This window comes from Mauremys reevesii, linkage group 1 (genome assembly GCF_016161935.1).
Source record: "Mauremys reevesii isolate NIE-2019 linkage group 1, ASM1616193v1, whole genome shotgun sequence".
Lineage (NCBI taxonomy): Eukaryota > Metazoa > Chordata > Testudines > Geoemydidae > Mauremys > Mauremys reevesii.
In genome coordinates this window covers 16614872-16634644 of record NC_052623.1, presented here as the reverse complement: position 1 = coordinate 16634644, position 19773 = coordinate 16614872, and the positions used below count along the sequence as shown (strand labels likewise).

The window sequence follows — 19773 nt, the reverse complement described above, 5'->3', positions numbered from 1 at the left end:
TACTATAAAGTGAGCAGTGTATATTTTGTATTCTGTGTTGTAATTGAAATCAGTATATTTGAAAATGTATAAAAACATCCAAAATATTTAATAAATTTCAATTGGTATTCTGTTTAACAGTGCGATTAAAACTCTGATTTAATCACAATTAATTTTTTTAATCACAGTTAATTTTTTTGAGTTAATCGCATGAGTTAACTGCGATTAATTTACAGCCCTATTGCAAAGTCATATCTTGCCATCTGTTCCAACAGTATACCCCACTGAAGGCAGCGTAGGCCAGCATACCCGAGGGCAGAGTTTGGCCTGCAGACTTTTAACTGGTGGTGATCTGGGAGCAAAAGAAATCCATCTTCTCTGTCAGATCTGACAGAAAAGCCATCTTGTAAATGGAGTTTGTTTGATTGGTCATCTTTGAAACAATTTCAAACCCCCCCCCCCCCCAAACCTTGTTTCTAAAAGTTGTTGCTGAATGACTATAAAGCTTTTAGCTGTCATATTATAGACCCCAAGTGCTGTTACACAGTCATCTTTATAATGGCAAATCTGAAGGAAAATGGACATACCTGCTGGACCAACAAACGTGCCCAACAGTGCTGTTCAACAGGACCACCCACCATTTACTAATGTGTCGTCTTCCCTCTTCCTCCAGTTTTCCTTCAGGGAAAGTGCTGCATTTTCAGCTAAGCCAGTGTTGTTCTATGGCGAGCTTAGGAGCTAATACATATTCCGAAGGCTGCTGATTTCTTTCCTTCCAATCTCAGAAAATAAAAAAATTCAAATATTCCCATTTCTCTTCAGACTTTTGCTGAGTTTCAGTATCTACTATAAAGTAGCATTTGGGGAAGTTCATGAGCTTCTGTCAGTAGCAAACCGCCCTGTCCATGGTGGTACCAGTAGGATTTCCAATTGTTAATACGGAGATACCAGTGTAAGCAGATCCTCTTCAGAATATCCTAATGATCATGCCATTGTAATCCTTTGTGGACATCATGGGGCATTACCCTTCCAAGAATCTCTGGCATCACCTTGAAGTCCTAACAGTCAAGGGAGAGGTTAAAGGCCATTCACTATATATTTATATTGCAGTAGCTCATACAGATTCCAGTCAGGAATCAGGGCCCCATTGTGCTGAATGCTATCCAAACATTTGGGGGAGGAGGGGAGGGAGAAGTCCCTGCCTAATATGGGTATGTTTCTATTGTGAGTTGTCAAGCAGCCCCAGCTGGACTTTCACCTTGCAGTGGCCAATTATTGTGATTTGTAGGTCTCATGGGAGAGGGGTATTTAAGGATAGATTTAAGAGGACGGGAGTTTTTCCCCACCCATATGGGGTTGCATAGGAGAGAGAACTAGGGCGCTTGTGGGAAAAGCAGATGAGGAGGAGGATCATGTAAGAGGTTTTCTTTTTAAATATTTTCATTTCCCTCTTCTAGGTAGCTACATGGGAGAAACAAATCTATACATGCTGCAGAGATGGGATGGTGAGGAGATACCAGCTTTCTGACCTCTGACCATTTGTGGTGTGTGGAAAACAGATGAACTAAGACACAAGGCTAAAGTCTAGCTAGGTTAGAACCTAGGCCATGTAGCACTTCAAATAAAAGCAATGCTACCTTTCTAGGACTGTACAGTATATATGAAGTGTGTATATATAAGCTTTGAGAACATTGTTATGATAAAATCTAAGAACAAGGCTGTACATAGAATTCTTGATCTTGTGCTGCTTATTACAACCAAAGTTTAGACCATTCTCTTCCAGTAAGCAGCTTGTAGAAGATGTTAATGCAAGACCCTTTGTATCTGCAATCTATGTACGGAACTGTTTTCAACATTCAGTGAACAATTTTGGTATTTCTAACAAGACTATGATCTTGGGGCTGGAGAGACGAGATCTGGAGGTGACCATACTGTAGAATTGATTGAAATAAAGGGATTGACTTTTGATCACCCCTTTTCTAGAGAAGTTTGTGCATTTTCAAGACAGTTAATTTAAAAGCAAAATGACTGTGTCCATGTCACATTCAACACCTCATAACCTTTGTTGTGACTCTGTTCTACAATAAAAAGTGTGATTTTTGTGAATGTAGTGAGCAGCTGTGATTTTGATCAAACTGAAATCTCAAATTTAGTCAGATCTCCACTTGAGTGAAATACATATGTTCTTGTGCAGTTTAAAAAGATATCCAGTTGTAGTTATAGCCATTGTAGTGAAGGCCACATTAAAATTCCACCAGTTTTTGTTAAATCAGTAATTATGTAGCTCTTATAGTATGGTGAAAAGCATCTTTTTGTCATAGGATTTCAAATAATAGTGGCAGACTGCCATTTTCATCTTCAGTGTTAAGTCTAAGGGACAAATGTTCAGTCCTGTCAACTCTGATCTACCGCCACAATTTGTGTGCGGGTGTTTGTAAATTCCTGTTCTAGCACGTGGTGTCAAAGAGTGAACAGTGGGATAAGATTCAGGAACTCCAGAGATCTAATGCAACTCTGCCACTGACTCACTGTGTGACCTTGGGCAAATCACTTGTAATCTCCCTATGCCTGGTTTCCCCATTTGTAAAAGGGGGTGATACATAGCTACCTTACAGCCAATCAAAATTGTCATAAGAATTTAGCCCACATACAAAATCTGCTTTCCCACCTTCTACTTCTCCTGAAAACCTGCTAAAAAACCCACCAGACCGAGTAGAATTTTTGATGGCTGAGTTAACACGTGTAAAATACTCTGAAGACAAGTAACCATTTACTCTTAAATAACTAATGGTGCATGCTGTAGTGTCAGTGAGCACTTAGGAATATTGGATTATTTTATCAGAATGCAACAAAGCCCCATCCAATCCAGTTCACCTGTAAGATTTTTGTCCTCCCTCCCTCCCTGTCACTGATATATATGAAAATGAAATACCATCATGCCCCAATACTGCTAATGTGCATGATGGCACAGTGTGTGCTGAGCTGGGCAGTGTTAGTAAATGAATGCACACCAGGAACTGTGCTCAGTGCCCTGTGGCCTCACTCCCTCTGCAAGGAATACCCTACAGCATAGACATTCACGCACCTGCTTCAGTAGGCCAGGAGTTTGGGAGGGCTCATTGGTGAAGGCTCTACAGAAGAAATGGTGAGGGGAAGAGAGGAAGTGAGAAGAGAAGTGGGCCCTATGTGGAAGGGGCAGGGTGGAGGTAGGGTTGCCAGCCCTCCAGGATTGTCCTGGACTCTCCAGGAATTTAAGATTAATTTTAAAATGAAAGACACTCATGTGATGAAACCTCCAGGAATGGGTCCAACGAACAGTGGCAACCCTGGGTCGAGGAAGGAGCGGGGTCAGAGCTGTTGGGGGGTGGGAGGTTCCCAAACCATACTGAGCCAGCTGGGCCACTGCCCCAGGGGCTGGGGGGTGCGCAGAAGCCCGCTGCGGGTGAGTCTCTTAGCCCCCTCCCCAAACACATCCACCCTTTGGGGGTCAGTGGGGGCAGAGAAGGGCCGGGCCAGGCCCTGGAGGGGGGAGGGAGGCACCTGTAGTCCGGAAGTGACCGCCGGTGCGGGGAGGAAAAAAGAACTACAACTCCCAGAATGCCGCGCGGGGCGGCGTCCATAGCAACGGGCGAGTGGGGCAGAGCGGGCCGGGCGCCATGGGGCAGGATTACTACGCGGTGCTGGAGCTCAACCGCACCGCCAAGGACGCCGACATCAAACAAGCGTGAGCGGGGGTGGGGGGCGCGCCCGCCGGGTCATGGGTGCCCCGAACAGCCGCGCCCTGCCCTGCCCTGGGGGCACCTCCGCCCCGGGCCCGTCGGTGGGGGTGGGGGGGGTGAGCGAGCGAGCCCCTCCCCGCCCCGGGCCCGTCGGGGGGGGGTGGTGAGCGAGCCCCTCCCCGCCCCGGGCCCGTCGGGGGGGGGTGGTGAGCGAGCTCCTCCCCGCCCCGGGCCCATCGGGGGGTGGGGGGGAGCGAGTGAGCACCTCTGCTATAGATGGTTCCCATCCCGTGTCAGGGGCACACCAAGGTGCACATCTGCTATTGGTGCCCATGAGTGCACACACGTGTCCATCTGTCCAGTGTCTCTAGGCTCTGTGCGCAGGCATTTCTGTACCACACCTCCATGCTGCTCCATGGTTTGGGATCTTAAACATTTGAAAAATGCACTTAGGTGAAAAGCGCTTTAGATTGCATGTCAGCACGGGATCTAACTGCGCCCACCATGGGGCTGGACCTCCCTGGCTTCTCTTTTGCAGCTACCGGAAACTAGCCTTGAAGAACCATCCTTTAAAAAATAAAGAACCTTGGGCGCCGGATAAATTCAGGCAGCTCGCAGAAGCCTACGAAGTGTTAAGTGATCGTAAGTGGGAACACGTTTCTCTTCCCACAGATACACTGTGCAGTTCAAGGGTAAGGTCTGGAAAGTCAAATCCAAGTACAGAGCAGGGGCGGCTCCAGGCCCCAGCACGCCAAGCGCGTGCTTGGGGCGGCATGCCGCGGGGGTGCTCTGCTGGTCGCCGGGAGGGCGGCAGGCGGCTCCGGCGGAGCTCCCGCAGGCATGCCTGCGGAGGGTCCACTGGTCCCGCGGCTCCAGTGGACCTCCCGCAGGTGTCCCTGCGGAGGGTCCGCTGGTCCCGTGGGTTTGGTGGAGCATCCGCAGGCATGCCTGCGGGAGGTCCACCGGAACCACGAGACCAGCGGACCCTCCGCAGGCACGTCTGCGGGAGGTCCACCGGAGCCGCGGGACCGGCGACCAGCAGAGCGCCCCCCGTGGCGTGCCGCCGTGCTTGGGGTGGTGAAATGGCTAGAGCCGCCCCTGGTACAGAGTGTACTTTCTGCTGGGGGATGTGTAGGCTGGTTCCCTCCCCCCCCCCCCCGAAGCGCTGCTTTACCACATTATATCCAAATTCATGTTATATTGGGTCGCGTTATATCGGGGTAGAGGTGTAGTTAGAAATAAATATGGCCAAGTGAGATGAGATAAGAAAACCCTGAAGAAAGAGGCCCAGTCATTAATCTTGTCTTGACTGGGGCAGAAGACATTGTTCAGCCCTAGCTGCTTTATCTGTCCTTAGCTCAGGTCCAACACTACCTGTTTATTACAGTGTATAAAAAAAGCAAAGTTTTCTAGGGGGTTTTGTCGGAGCTTTTCCTAACCCCTCTGGAGTCATGCTGTGATGGCACGGTACCTCCCAGGTACCTGATCGTGTTGTGAGCATGTTGACCAGTGCTTGTAACTGTGTTGGCATTGGGATATAGAATATAGGCATGTATATGCTTATGTTTGTATTTTGGATGTGACAAACACCTAGCGGCCTTTGGGACTAATAAAGGAATCCTTGTGTGGAAACGGAGTCGTGGGAAACCTTAATGCGCTTATTAGGAAAATGATTTGTACCAGTCTTCTCTGTGGTTTCCATTCTGTGTATTGGGTGACTGGCTGGGTAGGGACAGGAGGGCATCAACCACCTTCCCCTGGATCACTCAATGTATCACCTTCGTAGCTGGAAGGATGAGCCTTTGAGAGTGCTACTAAGTATCAGACTCCTATAGATAGTTGCTACCACACTGATGCAATAGCATCCTTTGTGCTACTTCAGACTTTCTTACGGCAAGGAGAATGCTTGATGACAGCTTTAGGTGACAGATCCCAGGATCAAGCAAAGACCTGGATCTAGAACTATATACTTTCATCTAACACACAAATGATCAAAGCATATGCACATCTACTGATGCCTCTTTCTTCCTTAGCTGTGAAGAGGGGCATCTATGATAAATTTGGAGAAGAGGGTCTCAAAGGAGGGATCCCCCTGGAATTTGGGAGTGAAAACCCCTGGTCTGTTGGCTATGTGTTTCACGGCAATGCTGAGAAAGTCTTCAAGGAGTTCTTTGGAGGCGATAATCCCTTTGCTGGTAGGTATAATTCCTTCCTGTGATGCTTCATGTTGTGCTTTTATGGTGATTGCCGCAAGCATAATCTCTTCAACAGAACCAACCCTGTGGTTGGCAGGAAGTAGGTTAAAGTTTTGTACAGTCATCTGGAAACCAGACCCTGCCTTTGCCACTGTCAGCCCTCGGAACCCCAATTTGAGGGTTGTTTCTCCTGCAATTGGCCTTGGTTTACCTGACCCGTCACCTCACCCCATGTCTCCATGGGAGCGTTGCTGGGCAGTGCTTTAAACCACACACATGGGACAGAACAGTCACTTCAGGCTGGGCTTCCCCTGAGCCCATCACTTTCTCCTCTTGGAAATCCCCTGGCTCAAATAATGGCAACTGCACCAGAACCTGGAGACCCAAAGAGCAGGCAGCCTCCACTGAGATTTTAATGCCATGCTGCAGTCAGCCACTAGGTGGTGCTGAAGTGTGCTACAAGCTGCCTCGTCTATTTCTCCAGAGACTTGGACCGTCAGCACTGTTCTTAGCACCAGTTTACTCTGTACCCATGTCCCTGGAAATGTGGGAGCATGTTGTGCTCTGAGTGGAGCTCAGAACACTCACAAGATCTGATTGAAAGGTTTCTTCCTAATCTGGCCTCTTGGTGAAGTTTTCAAACCAATTAAAGGTTTAATATTGTAAACCTGCAGGAGTGAATTTACACTCTGTTTGGGGAGAACACAGGATCAGGTCCCAAAGAACTTACAACAAACTGCCATGTTGGAAACAAGAAGGATGGTGTGAGGGGCACCACACATATCTGGTAATCAGGCGACTTAGGTTCTATTCCCCAGTCTGCCACTGACTCACTTGGAAGCCATGGACAAGTTACTTAACTTATTTATGGCTCAGTTTCTCTGTCTGTAAAATGGGGTTAATAATTATTAGTGTGCCACCTAAGAGTGGGGTTGGGAGACTTACTTCATAAATGTCTTCGGTCCTTGGATGGAAATGGAAGGCACTAGAGGAGAGCAAAGTCCAATTATTTATTTTAGAGCTTAGGGGGTAGAATGGAAACTTCTAATGTTTATGTTTGGTTAAAAAAAAGGGTGTGGGGGGTATAAAATTCCCTCAAACAAAGGTAGTGACAACAACTTCAGGGATTCTCGGGGGAAAGCAGGAATTCCTTTAGCATGGTAATAAACATGTAATAAATAAATAATAATTCATGCTTGTCATGGTCAGAACATTTTGCAAACATTCACAAAGTTATCCCAGCTGGTAGAGCGGTGAGATCACCCCCATTTGACAAATGGGGAAACTGAGGCACAGGGCAGCCATTTTGGAAATTGCCAAACACCGTCAGTGTCTTGGAATGCCTCACTTGCTGGGTGGCTGATGTGAGCCACCTTGATCCTGATTTTGAGAGGCACCGAGCACCCACAACAGCAGCTGAAATCAGCAAGAACCGGGCAGGGGGAAGGTTTGTGAGTGCCATGTTCAGCCCAGCATGTCATTGAAAACCTGAGACACTTCTGACGTAAGTGACTTGCCAAGAACAGAGAGGGGAGTTAGTGTCAGAGCTGGGACTAGAACTCAAGAATGCCTTGCTCCCAGACCTATGCTCAGGCCACTAGCTCATGCCACTCTCAGCTGATGGTGTGATTGTATCTAACCTTTTTCTGGATCATTGAACATAAGAAAGGCCATACTGAGTCAGACCAGTGGTCCATTTAACCCAGTATCCCGTCGTCTGACACTGGCAAATGCCAGAGCTTCCAAGGGAATGAACTGAACAGGGCAATCAAGTGACCCATTCCCTGTCGTCCAGTCCCAGCCTCTGGCAGTCAGAGGCTTAGGGATACCCAGAGCATGGGGTTGCATCTGTGACCATCTTGGCTAATAGACATTGATGGACTGATCCTCCAGTAACTTCTCTAGTTCTTTTTTGAACCCAGTTACAGTTTTGGCATCACAACACCCCCGGCAAAGAGTTCTATAGGTTGGCTGTGCATTGTGTGAAGAAGTATTTCCTTTTGTTTGTTTTAAACCTGCTGCTTATTAATTCTATTCGGTGACCCGTGGTTCTGGTGTTATGTGAAGGGGTAAATAACACTTCCTTATTCACTTTCTCTACACCAGTCATGATTGTATAGACCTCTGTCAGATCCCCCTTTAATCATCTCTTTTCCAAGCTGACCAGCCCCAGCCTGTTTAATCCGTCCTCATATAAAAGCTGTTCCATCCCCCTAATCATTTTTGTTGTCCTTCTCTGTCCCTTTTCCTTTTCTAATGCATCTTTTTTGAGATGGGGCCGACCAAAACTGCACACAGAATTCAAGATGCGGGCGCACCATGGATTTATATAGAGGCATTATGATATTTACTGTTTTGTTATCTGTCCCTTTCCTAATTGTTCCTAATATTCTGTTCATTCTCTTGACCGCTGCAGCACATGGAGCGGATGTTTTCAGAGAGCTATGCCCGATGACCCCCAGCTCTCTCTCTTGAGTGGTAGCAGCTAATTTAGACATCATCATTTTATATGCACAGCTGGGATTCTGTTTTTCAATATGCACAGAGTTCTTCGCCCCCGATGGGTCTGAGGTGAACACGGCATTCGGGGGGCTGCGGGGAAAAGGGGTGGCGAAGCAGGACCCGCCAATTGAGCGAGATCTCTACCTGTCACTGGAGGACCTGTTCTACGGATGCACCAAGAAAATTAAGATTTCTCGCAGGGTAAGGAAAGATGGGGCCTGAATGAGAAGTGGCGAGACGTGAGCCCGAATCGGTGGCATTAGGAGTGGGACGGCTGCCCGAAGGGAGCCTGTCATGGAAGAGCTGTTCTTTCCCATGGGGCTGGGTTGTATGTTTCGCTCAGAGGGCACTGGAAGTTTCACTGAAATCAGTGGATGTGACTGATCACTATATTCTGTGATAGCATCTCCGAGTCCCAGCCGATGGGGAATGGACAGGTGGAGAGTAGCCTGCTCCAGGCAGTGGGACAGGGCAGTTGAGACGAGCAGGGTGGGGTGAAAGTGCATGGCCCCAACCCCACTCCATCTCCCCGGCAAAGGTGCTCCTGTGGCTGTGTGTGCAGAGAGCAGCCAGGGATCCATCCCTGCTCCTGCAGTGGCCTCTCTTTCGGAGCCAGCCACAGCAGCAGCTCACGTGTGCTGTACAGAGCAACAAGTTCAGGCAGGGCCCCGGCAGCCAAAGTTTCCATGCTTTCTTGTGCCGTGGGGCCCTGCCCCGCTGCCAGAGCACAGGAGGCCCCTTACACAGCACTGAGCAGGGTGCAGAAAAGCTTGGGCTTCTGTAGCATTAACATCATAGGTTTGGGTCTTTTTGCCTGCCTTGATCTTAGCTATGTGGCCTCTGCCGTCGACCGGGGTCTGACGCCCCGGGTGGGTTGTGCTGGCACTCACACTGCCTTGAAATGAACAAAAACCAATCCCCAAACAGTAAGCCAAATATATAGGTCCAGTGTCCCCATTGCTACCCCACTAAAGTCAGAGGGAAATTAAATGCAAATGTTAACCTCCCTGGCAGACTCCCGTGAGGTAGCACAGGGGTAACTGGGAGCTGCTTTTGTTTCCAGGTGGCCTGATTTTCCATCCCATTGTTCCCTCTGTATGTTTTGCCCCTTTCCCCCCGCCCTTTGTCTGTCATGGGGCCCAATCTTGGTTGGTCCCTAGGCACTACTGTAATAGCCGTGATCTGCAGAGCTGCCTGGGCACAGAAGCGCTGCAGTTCAAGCCAGAACTGATTTTGTTTCCTAAAGACAGTTGCCCACAAGGCTGGTGCAGTATCACTGGCATCCTAGCCAATCAAAGGCCCAGGTCTCCTAGATACAGAGCAGACTCGACTGCCCCACTCAGCTGTTTCAAACCCCAGGTGATGAACGAAGATGGTCACACGTCCACCATCAGAGATAAGATCTTAACGATTGACGTGCAGCCCGGGTGGAAGCAGGGCACCAGGATTACCTTTCAGAAAGAAGGCGACCAGGTAAGTTACGGAGAGACTGTCACATGGCAAGATTTCACCAGTACTGACGGGCTCATTCATTGTTTGCTGTAGTGGGATCTTGTGTTTCTGTTGCACCTTCCAGCTGAAGATCTCAAAGTGCTTGATGGACACTAATCAACAAGCCACACAAAACATGCCTGAGTAGTTATGCATATTTTGAGATGAGGCACAGAGAGGCTAAGGGGGAGATTTTCTACATTGCCTAAGGGCTTAAGGAGCACAAGTCTTAGCTCTGACACGGACTCCTGCCATGGCCTTGAGCAAATCACATAACTTCCCTGCCTCAGTTTCCCCATCTGATAACCCTCCACTTCCTCTGCAGAGCATTGTGAGGATTAACTAGTTCAGGGGTGGGCAAACTGCGGGCTGGATCCGGCCCTTCAGGGCTTTGGATACGGCCCACGGGATTGCCCCCCGTGGCGCTGCAGGCCCCGCGCTGCTCTCAGCAGTGGCCGTCCCTGCGGCCCCCAGGCCCTTGCCTCCAGGCACCGCCCCGCACAGCTCCCATTGGCCAGGAACGGGGAACCGCGGCCAATGGGCGCTTCGGGGGAGGTACCTGGAGGCGCGGCAAGGCAGCACACACAGAGCCCACCGCCCCCCCACCCCAGGGCCGCGGCGCTTCCTGGACGGGTGCGGGGACAGGGCAGCGTGCAGGGAGCCTTTGCTGGCCCCGATGTGTGCAGCTGTCACCCCGGAGCCCGGAGCCCTCCTGCACTCTGCCACCCAACTTCCTGCTCTAAGCCCCCTGCCTGCACTGTGCACCCCTCCAGCACACCAACCCCCTGCCCTGAGCCCCCTGCTGCACCCCACACCCCTCCTGCACCCCAACCCCCTGCCCTCAGCCCCCTCATGCACTCCGCACCCCTCCTCTGCCCCGATCCCTTGCCCTGAGCCCCTTCCTGCACACTGCACCCCCTCCCACATCCCGCACTCCCTCCCGCACCCCAACCCCCTGCCCCGGCCCTGCATACAATTTCCCCACCCAGATGTGGCCTTCGGCCCAAAAAGTTTGCCCACCCCTGAACTAGTTAATGTTTGTAGAGTGCTTTGAAGATGAGGGGCCTGATTCTCCACTGAGATCTAGGCCGGGGCTCTGCTCTGGCAGTGCCGAGGGCCCAGAATCCAATCGTACGTAGCCAGCCAGGCATTCCTCTGGCAGTGGAGAATCGTAGAACTAAAACCGCTGGCAAAAAGCTGACAGAGATGGCCCCTGCATCCCCTGTCCCCAGCCCAGGAGAAAGAGGAGCCCTGCCAGTGGGACAGATTAGAGCAGTCTCTTGGCTGCTGTCACTCCCACTGGGGTTGGGACTGGCACAGACCAGCCCTCAGGATCAGAGAGCCGGAACTGAGACTCAGGCCCCAGATATGCAGAACGTTAATATTGTCGGGTGAAATTCACGCCTGTGCACCAGGCCGAGGCATCGCTTTACACCCTATTCGAGGGCTTAAGTGGGATTTAGCTGGCACATGTGACTTGCGCTGGCCCTCTGCACAGGGGTGAATTTCACACCCCAGGGAGAGCACGCGGCAGTGGTCAGTACTGAAGTTACACCTGAAAAGCTACATTAAAAGAACATTCTTAAGGATGCAAAATCAAGCTATTAGCCAAGATGGTCAGGGATGCAACCCCATGCTCTGAGTGTCCCTAGCCTCTGTTTGCCAGAAGCTGGGAATGGGTGACAGGGGCTGGATCACTTGGTGACAACCTGTTCTGTTCATTCCCTCTGGGGCACCTGGCACTGGCCACTGTCGGCAGACAGGATACTGGGCCAGATGGACCGTTGGTCTGACCCACTATGGTCGTTCTTACGTTAAACACTCAGTAACTCGGCAATTCCAGAGTGAAGGTTGCCTACGCAAGAATGTTCTTTCGGTGGCTCGAGTAATTGGCTTTTTGCTATATTTGTGATCCCTGATGTAACTAGTACAGGGGAAGTGACCAGTTCTCCTGTAGCTGAAGCAGTCCTCTTACTTTGTGATATTTAGAAATATTTTGAAAAGTCTGGCAATAAGGGAAAACAAAAGGGTTCTTGTCTCACTTTGCTTCTTTGGGATATACAGTGGAGGTTTGGGAGGGTTTTTTTTAGGGCTGTCAGTTAATCACAGTTAACTCGCGATTAACTCAAAAATATCATCGTGATTAAAAAAAATTAATTGTGATTAATCGCACTGTTAAACAACAGAATACCAGTTGAAATTTATTAAATATTTTGGATGTTTTTCTACATTTTCAAGTATATGGATTTCAGTTACAACACAGAATATGAAGTGTACAGTGCTCACTTTATATCATTTTTTATTACAAATATTTGCACTGTGAAAATGATAAACAAAAGAAATAGTATTTTTCAATTCACCTCCTACAAGTACTGTAGTGTGATCTCTTTATCGTGAAAGTGCAAGTTACAAATGTAGACTTTTTTTGTTACATAACTGCACTCAAATATCTTGTGATGCTGGCTACAACAGTGCCATGAGAATGTCTGTTCTCACTTTCAGGTGACATTGTAAGCAAGAAGGAGGCAGCATCATCTCCTGCAAATGTAAACAAACTTGTTTGTCTGAGTGATTGGCTGAACAAGAAGTAGGACTGAGTGGACTTGCAGGTTCTAAAGTTTTACATTGTTTTATTTTTGAATGCAGTTATTTTTTGGTACATAATTCTACATTTGTAAGTTCAACTTTCATGATAAAGAGATTGCACTACAGTACTTGTATGAGGTGAACTGAAAAATACTATTTCTTTTGTTTTGTACAGTGCAAATATTTGTAATAAAAATAAATATAAAATGAGCACTGTACACTTTTTGTATTCTGTGTTGTAATTAAAATCAACATATTTGAAAATGTAGAAAACATCCAAAAATATTTAAATAAATGGTATTCTATTATTGTTTAACACCGCAATTATTCATGAGTAATTTTAAATGCTTGACAGCCCTAGTTTTTTTCTATTTGTTTTTACCACAAGAATCCCAGGAATGTCAAATCTGGTCTAGCAAGAGGACTCGCTGAAGGGCTCAGTGGGGACTTTCTTAACCTTTAATTGAGGGAGAAGTATTAGTCATAGAGTTTAAGGCAGATAGAGACCACCAGATTGTCTAGTCTGACCTCCTGTATCGCACAGGCCACAATATCCCCCAATACCCACACGCTAACCCAACAGCTGAAATAAGACCAAAGTATTCCAGCCCACTGGACTAAACTATGATGTGCCACAGGCAGAGAAGAGGAGGGACCGAGGTGCACCAGAGCCCGAGCAATTGCAGGGAACTGATTAAATGAAATAATCCCGGCAAGTGACCTGCATACCACACTGCAGAGGAAGGTGAAAAACTCCCAAAATCATTGCCAATCTGACCTGGGGGAAAATTATTTCCTGATCCCACATATGCCAATTAGACCCTGAGCATGTGAGCAAGGACCAGTCAGCTGAGAACCTGGGGCTTTAACAAAGACAGCCTTTGTCCCAAATGTGTGTCAGATCAGGGCTGGTGCAAGGATATTTCACGCCCTAGGCGAAACTTCCACCTTGCGCACCCTCGCCCTGAGGCGCCCCCCTTGCGGCAGTTCCCAGCTCACCCCTGCTTCGTGCACGAGCACAAGCACCCCGAGCACGCCGTCGCTGCTTCACTTCTCCCACCTCCCAGGCTTGCGGCGCCTAAGCTGATTGGCGTCGCAAGCCTGGGAGGCGGGAGAAGTAAAGCAGCTCACCCCTGCCCTGCCTCCTCCCCGAGCATGCTGTGGCTGCTTCACTTCTCCAGCCTCCTCCCCGAGCACGCTGTGGCTGCTTCACTTCTCCCGCCTCCCAGGCTTGCGGCGCCAATCAGCTTAGGTGCCGCAAGCCTGGGAGGCGGGAGAAGTGAAGCAGCCACGGCGTGCTCGGGGAGGAGGCGGGGCAGGGGTGAGCTGGGGCGGGGAGTTCCCCTGCATGCCGTGCCCCTCCCCACCCTTACTTGCTGCAGGCGGCCCTCCCTGCGGTCCCCTGCCCCAGCTTCCTCCCCCTAAATGCCGACGGCGACCGGGGCAGCCGAAGATCCGGCCGCCACGGTCGCAGCCGAAGAAAATGGCACCCCCCAAATGCCAGTGCCCTAGGCGACCGCCTAGGTCGCCTAAATGGTTGCACCGGCCCTGTGTCAGATGTTTGGGTTTAAAAGGCGTGAATAGAAACAAAGAAAAAGCATTTTAAACAATCCGATTAAAATCCTTTCCCATTCTCAGTTGCTGAGGTTTCACTTCCTTGGAATTGTGATGTCATGACCGTACTACTTCTATCTTCCAGGAAAAACAGCGTGCTAAGAACCTGAGCATCCAGTGTAAAGGCAATCAGGGAAAAAATATTTTGTGGAAAAAAAAAAAAAAAACCACTTCCCAGGCCTTCTGGAAACACCAGAAGGGAGCGGGAGGCAAAGACCTGATTATCTTTCCTTGTAAACAGTCCCTGTCTCTGTTAGACACTGACTCATTTCCTGGTTTATTTCTTGTACCTTAGGGCCCGAACATCATCCCAGCTGATATTATCTTCATTGTACGAGAGAAACTCCACCCAAGGTTTAAAAGGGAGGATGACAACCTGCTCTATGTAGCCTCCATCCCCCTGGGGAAGGTAAGGGTGTTGGTGATTTCACTAGGAGGGTGGTGAAGCACTGGAATGGGTTACCTAGGGAGGTGGTGGAATCTTCTTCCTTAGAGGTTTTTAAGGTCAGGCTTGGCAAAGCCCTGTCTGGGATGATTTAGTTGGGGATTGGTCCTGCTTTGAGCAGGGGGTTGGACTAGATACCTCCTGAGGTCCCTTCCAACCCTAATATTCTATGATTCGGGCATTTGGGGTCTGATCCAACTTGCATGCAGGAAAAGGAAGAGATGCACATTTGACTTCAGTGGAGTTGGATGGTGTCTTCTCCTTTCTTACCTTCCCATAAGACAGCGAGGTTTTGCAGAATGACAACAAACTGCACTGGGGGTGAAAGGAATCACCAGTTTCTAATTGGGCCAAACAGAGTCTGGGCCAGCCAGTCAGACTGCTGGGAGGCTGCCTATTATTTATCATCTTAATCCCCAATATTTGTGGATTAGCTGTTCTTGAACTGGCTGACTTCATCATTGATCATTCAGGTGAGAACAGAAGAGCCAGGGGCCTGATTTTAATGCCTTTGAGGTATGGAATTTTGCATCTGTAGATACTACCATCATGCCAGCAAAATGCACCTACTTATCCCTCTGTGCACACAGTTACCTAGTGCGTGTCTGTCTGTGCGCTCACACATACCCTGTCATGGTAACTGCACATGCCGGTTAGATGTGCAGTGAGGGTGACCAGATGTCCCAATAAAATCGGGACTGTCCTGATATTTAGTTGTTTGTCCCACGTCCCGACGGATGTACGGTCGGGGCGGCATTTGTCCCGATGTTTTGGCTTGGGGCTGGAGGAGTACGGTGGTGAGTGCTCACCTGGAGTCCTGGCAGTGCTTATTTGGTCAGCTCCCAGGAAACGGCGGGCAGCAGGACCCTGCAGCTCCTAGGCACAGGGGCAGCCAGGGGGTTCTCTGCATGCTGCACCTACCACAGGCGCTGGCTCCATTGCGGCCAATGGGAGCTGCGGGCGCAGCTGCAGGGGTGCAGACCCCCACCCCCCAGCTGTTCCTGACCCTGGGGAGCTGCGTGCTACTCATGCCCCCAAGTAAGTCCCACCCCCACAGCTTCCAGCCAATGGAGCTAGTGCTTGTGGCAGGCACAGCGCGTGGAGTGGAGACCCTGCTGGCCACCGCTGACCTTAGGAGCCAGAGGAACCTGCCAGGTGTTTCCCAGTGGGTGGGAACCATCCCCCAGGTAAGCGGCTTGCAGCGGGGCTGCAGGCGGGAGCCAGGGTCATGTGCTTGTGGCGGGGGCCGGGGCCACGCGCCCCCAACCTGCAGCAGGGCAGAGTGGGGGCCATGAGCCCCCAACCCATGGAGGGGCTGCAGGCGGAGCCAGGGCCCTGCACCCCTGACCTGTGGCAGTGCTGCGCCCGGAGCTGGGGCAGTGCACCCCCAACCCGCAGCTTCCTCAGGCTTTGTATCCCCTTCCCTCATGGCTCCAGTGGGGTGGGGTGAGCCTGTGGCTGCCCCCCCGCATGTGTCCTGCTATTTTGTTCTTGTCATCTGGTCACCCTATGTGCAATCGCACGTCTCAACTGTCTGAAAATCAGGTCCCAATAATTCAACCTCTCCAGTATTTTTTATTTATTTAGTGCCTCAAAGTGTGCTAGGCTCTTTTCACAACAAAGACTTGGTCTTTGTTCTAAGACAGAGGTGGGCAAACTACAGCCCTGCGGGACCATCTGCCTGGCCCTTGAGCTCCCGGCTGGGGAGGCCCCTCCCCTGCTTTCCTCCCTCCCCCGCAGCCTCAACTCACTGCGCCGCCAGCGCTCCGGCCCAGCGCTCCGGCTGGGCAGCGCGGCAGCATGGCTGGTGCCGGCAGGGCTGTGAGCTCCTGCTGCTCTGAGCGGCATGGTAAGGGGGCGGGGAATGGGGGGGTTGAATAAGGGGCATGGGGTCCCGGGGGCAGTCAGGGGACGGTTGGATGGGGGGGAGGTTCTGGAGGGGGTGGTCAGGGGAAAGGAGCACGGGCCAGGGATAGGCATGGGAGTCCCAAGGGGCCTGTCAGGGGCAGGGGTGTGGGTAGGGTCGGGGCAGTCAGGGGACGGGGAGACTGGGGTTGGCTAGGCTTGGGAGTCCCGGGGCGCCTGTCAGGGGCAGGGGTGTGGATAGGGGGCGGGGCAGTCAGGGGACGGGGGGGTTGGATAGGGGGTGAGGTCCTGGGGGGCGGTTAGGGGCGGGCTGTCAGGGGACAAGGAGCAGGGGGGGTTGAATGGTTGGGAGGGGTGGTTAGGGGGCGAGGGCCAGGCTGTTTGGGGGGGCACAGCCTTCTCTACGGTTTTGCAACTCTGATGTGGCCCTTGGGCCAAAAAGTTTGCCCACCCCTGTCCTAAGAGCTAACAATCAAATTGATTATTTATTGCGAATGCCTTTGCTTCTGAATTGGCACTGCCCACACCAACCCGAAACAGGGCAGCTCACCAGTTTTGCAATGTCATACACGGTAGGTGGAGGGAGAATTCCTTCCTGACCCCTTCCATTGTCCATTCATGCCCTGAAGCATGGTCTTAGGTGACCCTGATCTCCACTGACTGTACGGTTACTGGTGGCGTTATTGGTCATAATGTTACCCAGCTCTCTTAAAAACCCAGTTACAATGTCCTAGGGATTGGTCAGTCTGCTGCAAGCCAGAACACCCACACAAGGAGCAACTGTAATTCTACTGCACTGCCAAGCAGTATCCAGTATGTATAAGGAAAAGATCCTTAAAATTCCACTCATGCTCTCAGGTGCTAGAGTTAGCTCAGACATTAACTATAATTTTTCCAAAAAGTTCCTTATTTAAGATCTCCACTGCTAGGTAGTCTTGAACATGGTGTTCACTGGACCAGACTCAGGAGCTTTGGGTTCTGTTCTCAGCCCTGCCTCTGGTTTGTTGGGTGATCTTGAGTAAGTCACTTCACTTCTCTGTGCCTCAGTTTTCCATCTGTAAAATGGAGAGAATGACACTGCCCTTCTTTGTCAAGTGCTTTGAGAACTACAGCTGAAAAGCCCAGTGGAGGAGCTAAGGATTATTGTTAAGTCACAATGCTCTGTTCTTAAGGGCTCCACATTTGCTCTGGCCCCTGCACGTCCCTTCGTGCATTGCATTCCTCACCAGGCCTTTGACGGACAATGGCCTCACTACTCTCATCTCCTTCCTCAGCAAAGGCGAGCGATTTCGAAATATCTTCAGCTTCTCTCCCCCTTGCTCACATGGATGGACTGATGGGTACTTTGCCGCTCTTCACACCAGACTCTCTGCTCTGGTCGAGAGGCATCACAATGCAGCTCGAGGGAGGGGGTGTGCAAAGGGGTATTAAGACCCTCAGTTCTGGGTGGGTTGTGGCTCGAGCTGCCCCCCCCCCAGCGTAATGTAGAGCAGCTTGGGGGCTGCACAAATCGCTGGAGGCCACCTATGATTGCAGGAGAGCCTCAGCCACACCCCCCTTTTCTCTGGCAGTTGGACAGCTAGGCACATGTGGCAGAGGAGCCAGGATACTGGCTCTGCACGGCCCGAACTCAGAAGATCCCGCTACATTGGGCTGATCCTCTTATGCCTGGAGGAATACTCAGGGTGTAAAGGCCCCTTTGGAGTAGCGTTACCCAGGCTTCCATGTATCACAAATTATTTCTGCCTGTGCCTGTTATTTGGAGTAACGGAATCACAGGATCGACGAACATCTTCGCTCATTGCCTCGCTCTGTCTTTTGCAGGCTTTGATTGGCTGCACAGTGGATGTGAGAACCCTAGATGACAGGCTGCTTAATATTCCCATCAATGACATAGTCCAGTAAGTGCCAGAGCAGAAATAGCCCCGTATGTAATCAGCAAGGCAAACTACCCTGCGCACCCGGTGCCTGGCAAGGGTCTGCCCTCACAAGGGAAGGCGAACTGTTCACTAGTGATGCGGGATGCTCAAAGGGAAGCACCTCGAGACTGTCTGAGGGTGGGGGCTCAGTGCGCTCTGGGAATCAGGCCCCTTTCAGGGGTCTTAGCTTGGGCATCATGAGTCGCTTTTGAAAGTCTTGGCCTGACTGTAAAAATGGCCCCTTCGAACCAAGTAGCTGTGCTCATCCTGTGCCTGCAGAGCGACATCTACTTACATCACAACCACCACCAGGGAGTTAGTGTTTTTTACTCCTGCCAGCCCGGCAGAGCCCACACAGCTCCAGGGCAGTGCCGCGGCTCATTAACAGCACTGTTAGCTCAGTTCCGATTGCAGAGCTGAATTCTGCCCACACTGGTACCCAGACACCTCCACTGCAGGCAGCTCACTGCAGCTGCACAAACCCCTTGCACTGGTGTCACTCAGGGCAGACTGTGGCTTTGCAGAACCGCTCTGCCCAACGGCAGTGCCTGAGCCAGAGTGAACCCAGCTGCCCTTTCAGCTCCCAGGGCAGCCGTTAGAAAATCCAGTCAGGAGTCACTGAATGAAGAGAGAGCCCAAAAGCCCATTTTTAGCATCATGTTTCAGAGAACAGCACTTTAAAGAAATTGTTACATGTGTTTTTCCAAGCGATGTCCATCCCCCCTAGCAGCTCGTTAGGGCCAGCTCCTGCCCTTGCAGGGAGCCGCACTGGTGCACCCCGAGGCACAATTTGCTCCTTAATAAGCTTATCCCTCCCCTGTGCTCCAGCCAGCCCGGCTAGGTGTGTTCTCACTGCAGCCTTAGGGAGGTTACTCCCTGTACCCTCCTGCATAACACTTGCCTTTGCTTTTCTAGCCCCAAGTACTTCAAAATCGTGCCGGGGGAAGGGATGCCTCTGCCCAGCGACCCCCCGCGCAAAGGGGATCTCGTCATGTATTTTGATATCTGCTTTCCCGAAAGGCTCACACCCGCCAAGAAGCAGCTCCTGAGACAAGCACTCCTGACTTAAGGATGCTGTGAATTCAGCTCCCTGGGGAATAAAGCTTTCCTCGCTCTTGATACAGATTATGTTATTGGAGCTATAAATGGCTCCCCCACTGATTGGTGTCTTTGAAACAGTCCCTTTAATGACTACAGAGAAAGGCAATGAAAGAAACAGCTGGGGTTAGTGGCAAAACTGAGCTCCATACTGGTTAAAGCTCAGCAGTACTTTTTATAGCCTCAGGGAACCCTGCTGTCCTGGTCCCATTAAACTCCTCCCTGCATTTCAAGTGGAGGCTGATGGTCTTCACATCCAGTCCTAAACTGCAGTTTGTAGCTCCCCTGTTCCACCCCAGAGGTGGCTGCATTTCCATAGTGGCTGATGCAGTGTGGAAAGCCTTTAGGAATGAAAGATG

General features: G+C 50.6%; 2 protein-coding genes and 1 long non-coding RNA gene across 3 annotated transcripts in view; 2 read left to right on the top strand and 1 right to left on the bottom strand.

Annotated features, from left to right (window-relative positions):
- The window catches only part of PAAF1 (proteasomal ATPase associated factor 1), a 28857-nt gene extending 26772 nt beyond the window's left edge, over nt 1–2085 (top strand). The window contains exon 12 of the mRNA XM_039521063.1: nt 1437–2085. Within this exon, the coding sequence (XP_039376997.1) occupies nt 1437–1514 (78 nt within the window). The 3' untranslated portion in view covers nt 1515–2085. The remainder of the gene's footprint in view (nt 1–1436) is intronic.
- Nucleotides 473–3671, bottom strand: LOC120396129. Its single transcript, XR_005593003.1, has 3 exons — nt 3520–3671; nt 3065–3110; nt 473–1037 (listed from the first exon to the last, which is right to left on the bottom strand). It is a non-coding gene; the product is annotated as an uncharacterized LOC120396129 (long non-coding RNA).
- DNAJB13 (DnaJ heat shock protein family (Hsp40) member B13) lies at nt 3589–19435 on the top strand. Its single transcript, XM_039521064.1, has 8 exons — nt 3589–3703; nt 4237–4340; nt 5732–5893; nt 8439–8596; nt 9755–9868; nt 14382–14495; nt 18222–18298; nt 19232–19435. Exons 1-8 carry the CDS (start codon nt 3636–3638, stop codon nt 19383–19385), a joined length of 951 nt encoding a protein of 316 aa, XP_039376998.1. The 5' UTR covers nt 3589–3635; the 3' UTR covers nt 19386–19435.
- The last annotated feature ends 338 nt before the right edge of the window (nt 19436–19773 follow it).

What these genes read in the sequence shown, in the direction of transcription:
- DNAJB13 (XM_039521064.1), top strand. Translation starts at nt 3,636, where the DNA reads ATGGGGCAGGATTACTACGCGGTGCTGGAGCTCAACCGCACCGCCAAG. An exon ending in GACGCCGACATCAAACAAGC is followed by an intron (nt 3,704 to 4,236) that starts GTGAGCGGGGGT and finishes TCTCTTTTGCAG; the next exon opens with CTACCGGAAACTAGCCTTGA. An exon ending in CCTCCATCCCCCTGGGGAAG is followed by an intron (nt 14,496 to 18,221) that starts GTAAGGGTGTTG and finishes TGTCTTTTGCAG; the next exon opens with GCTTTGATTGGCTGCACAGT.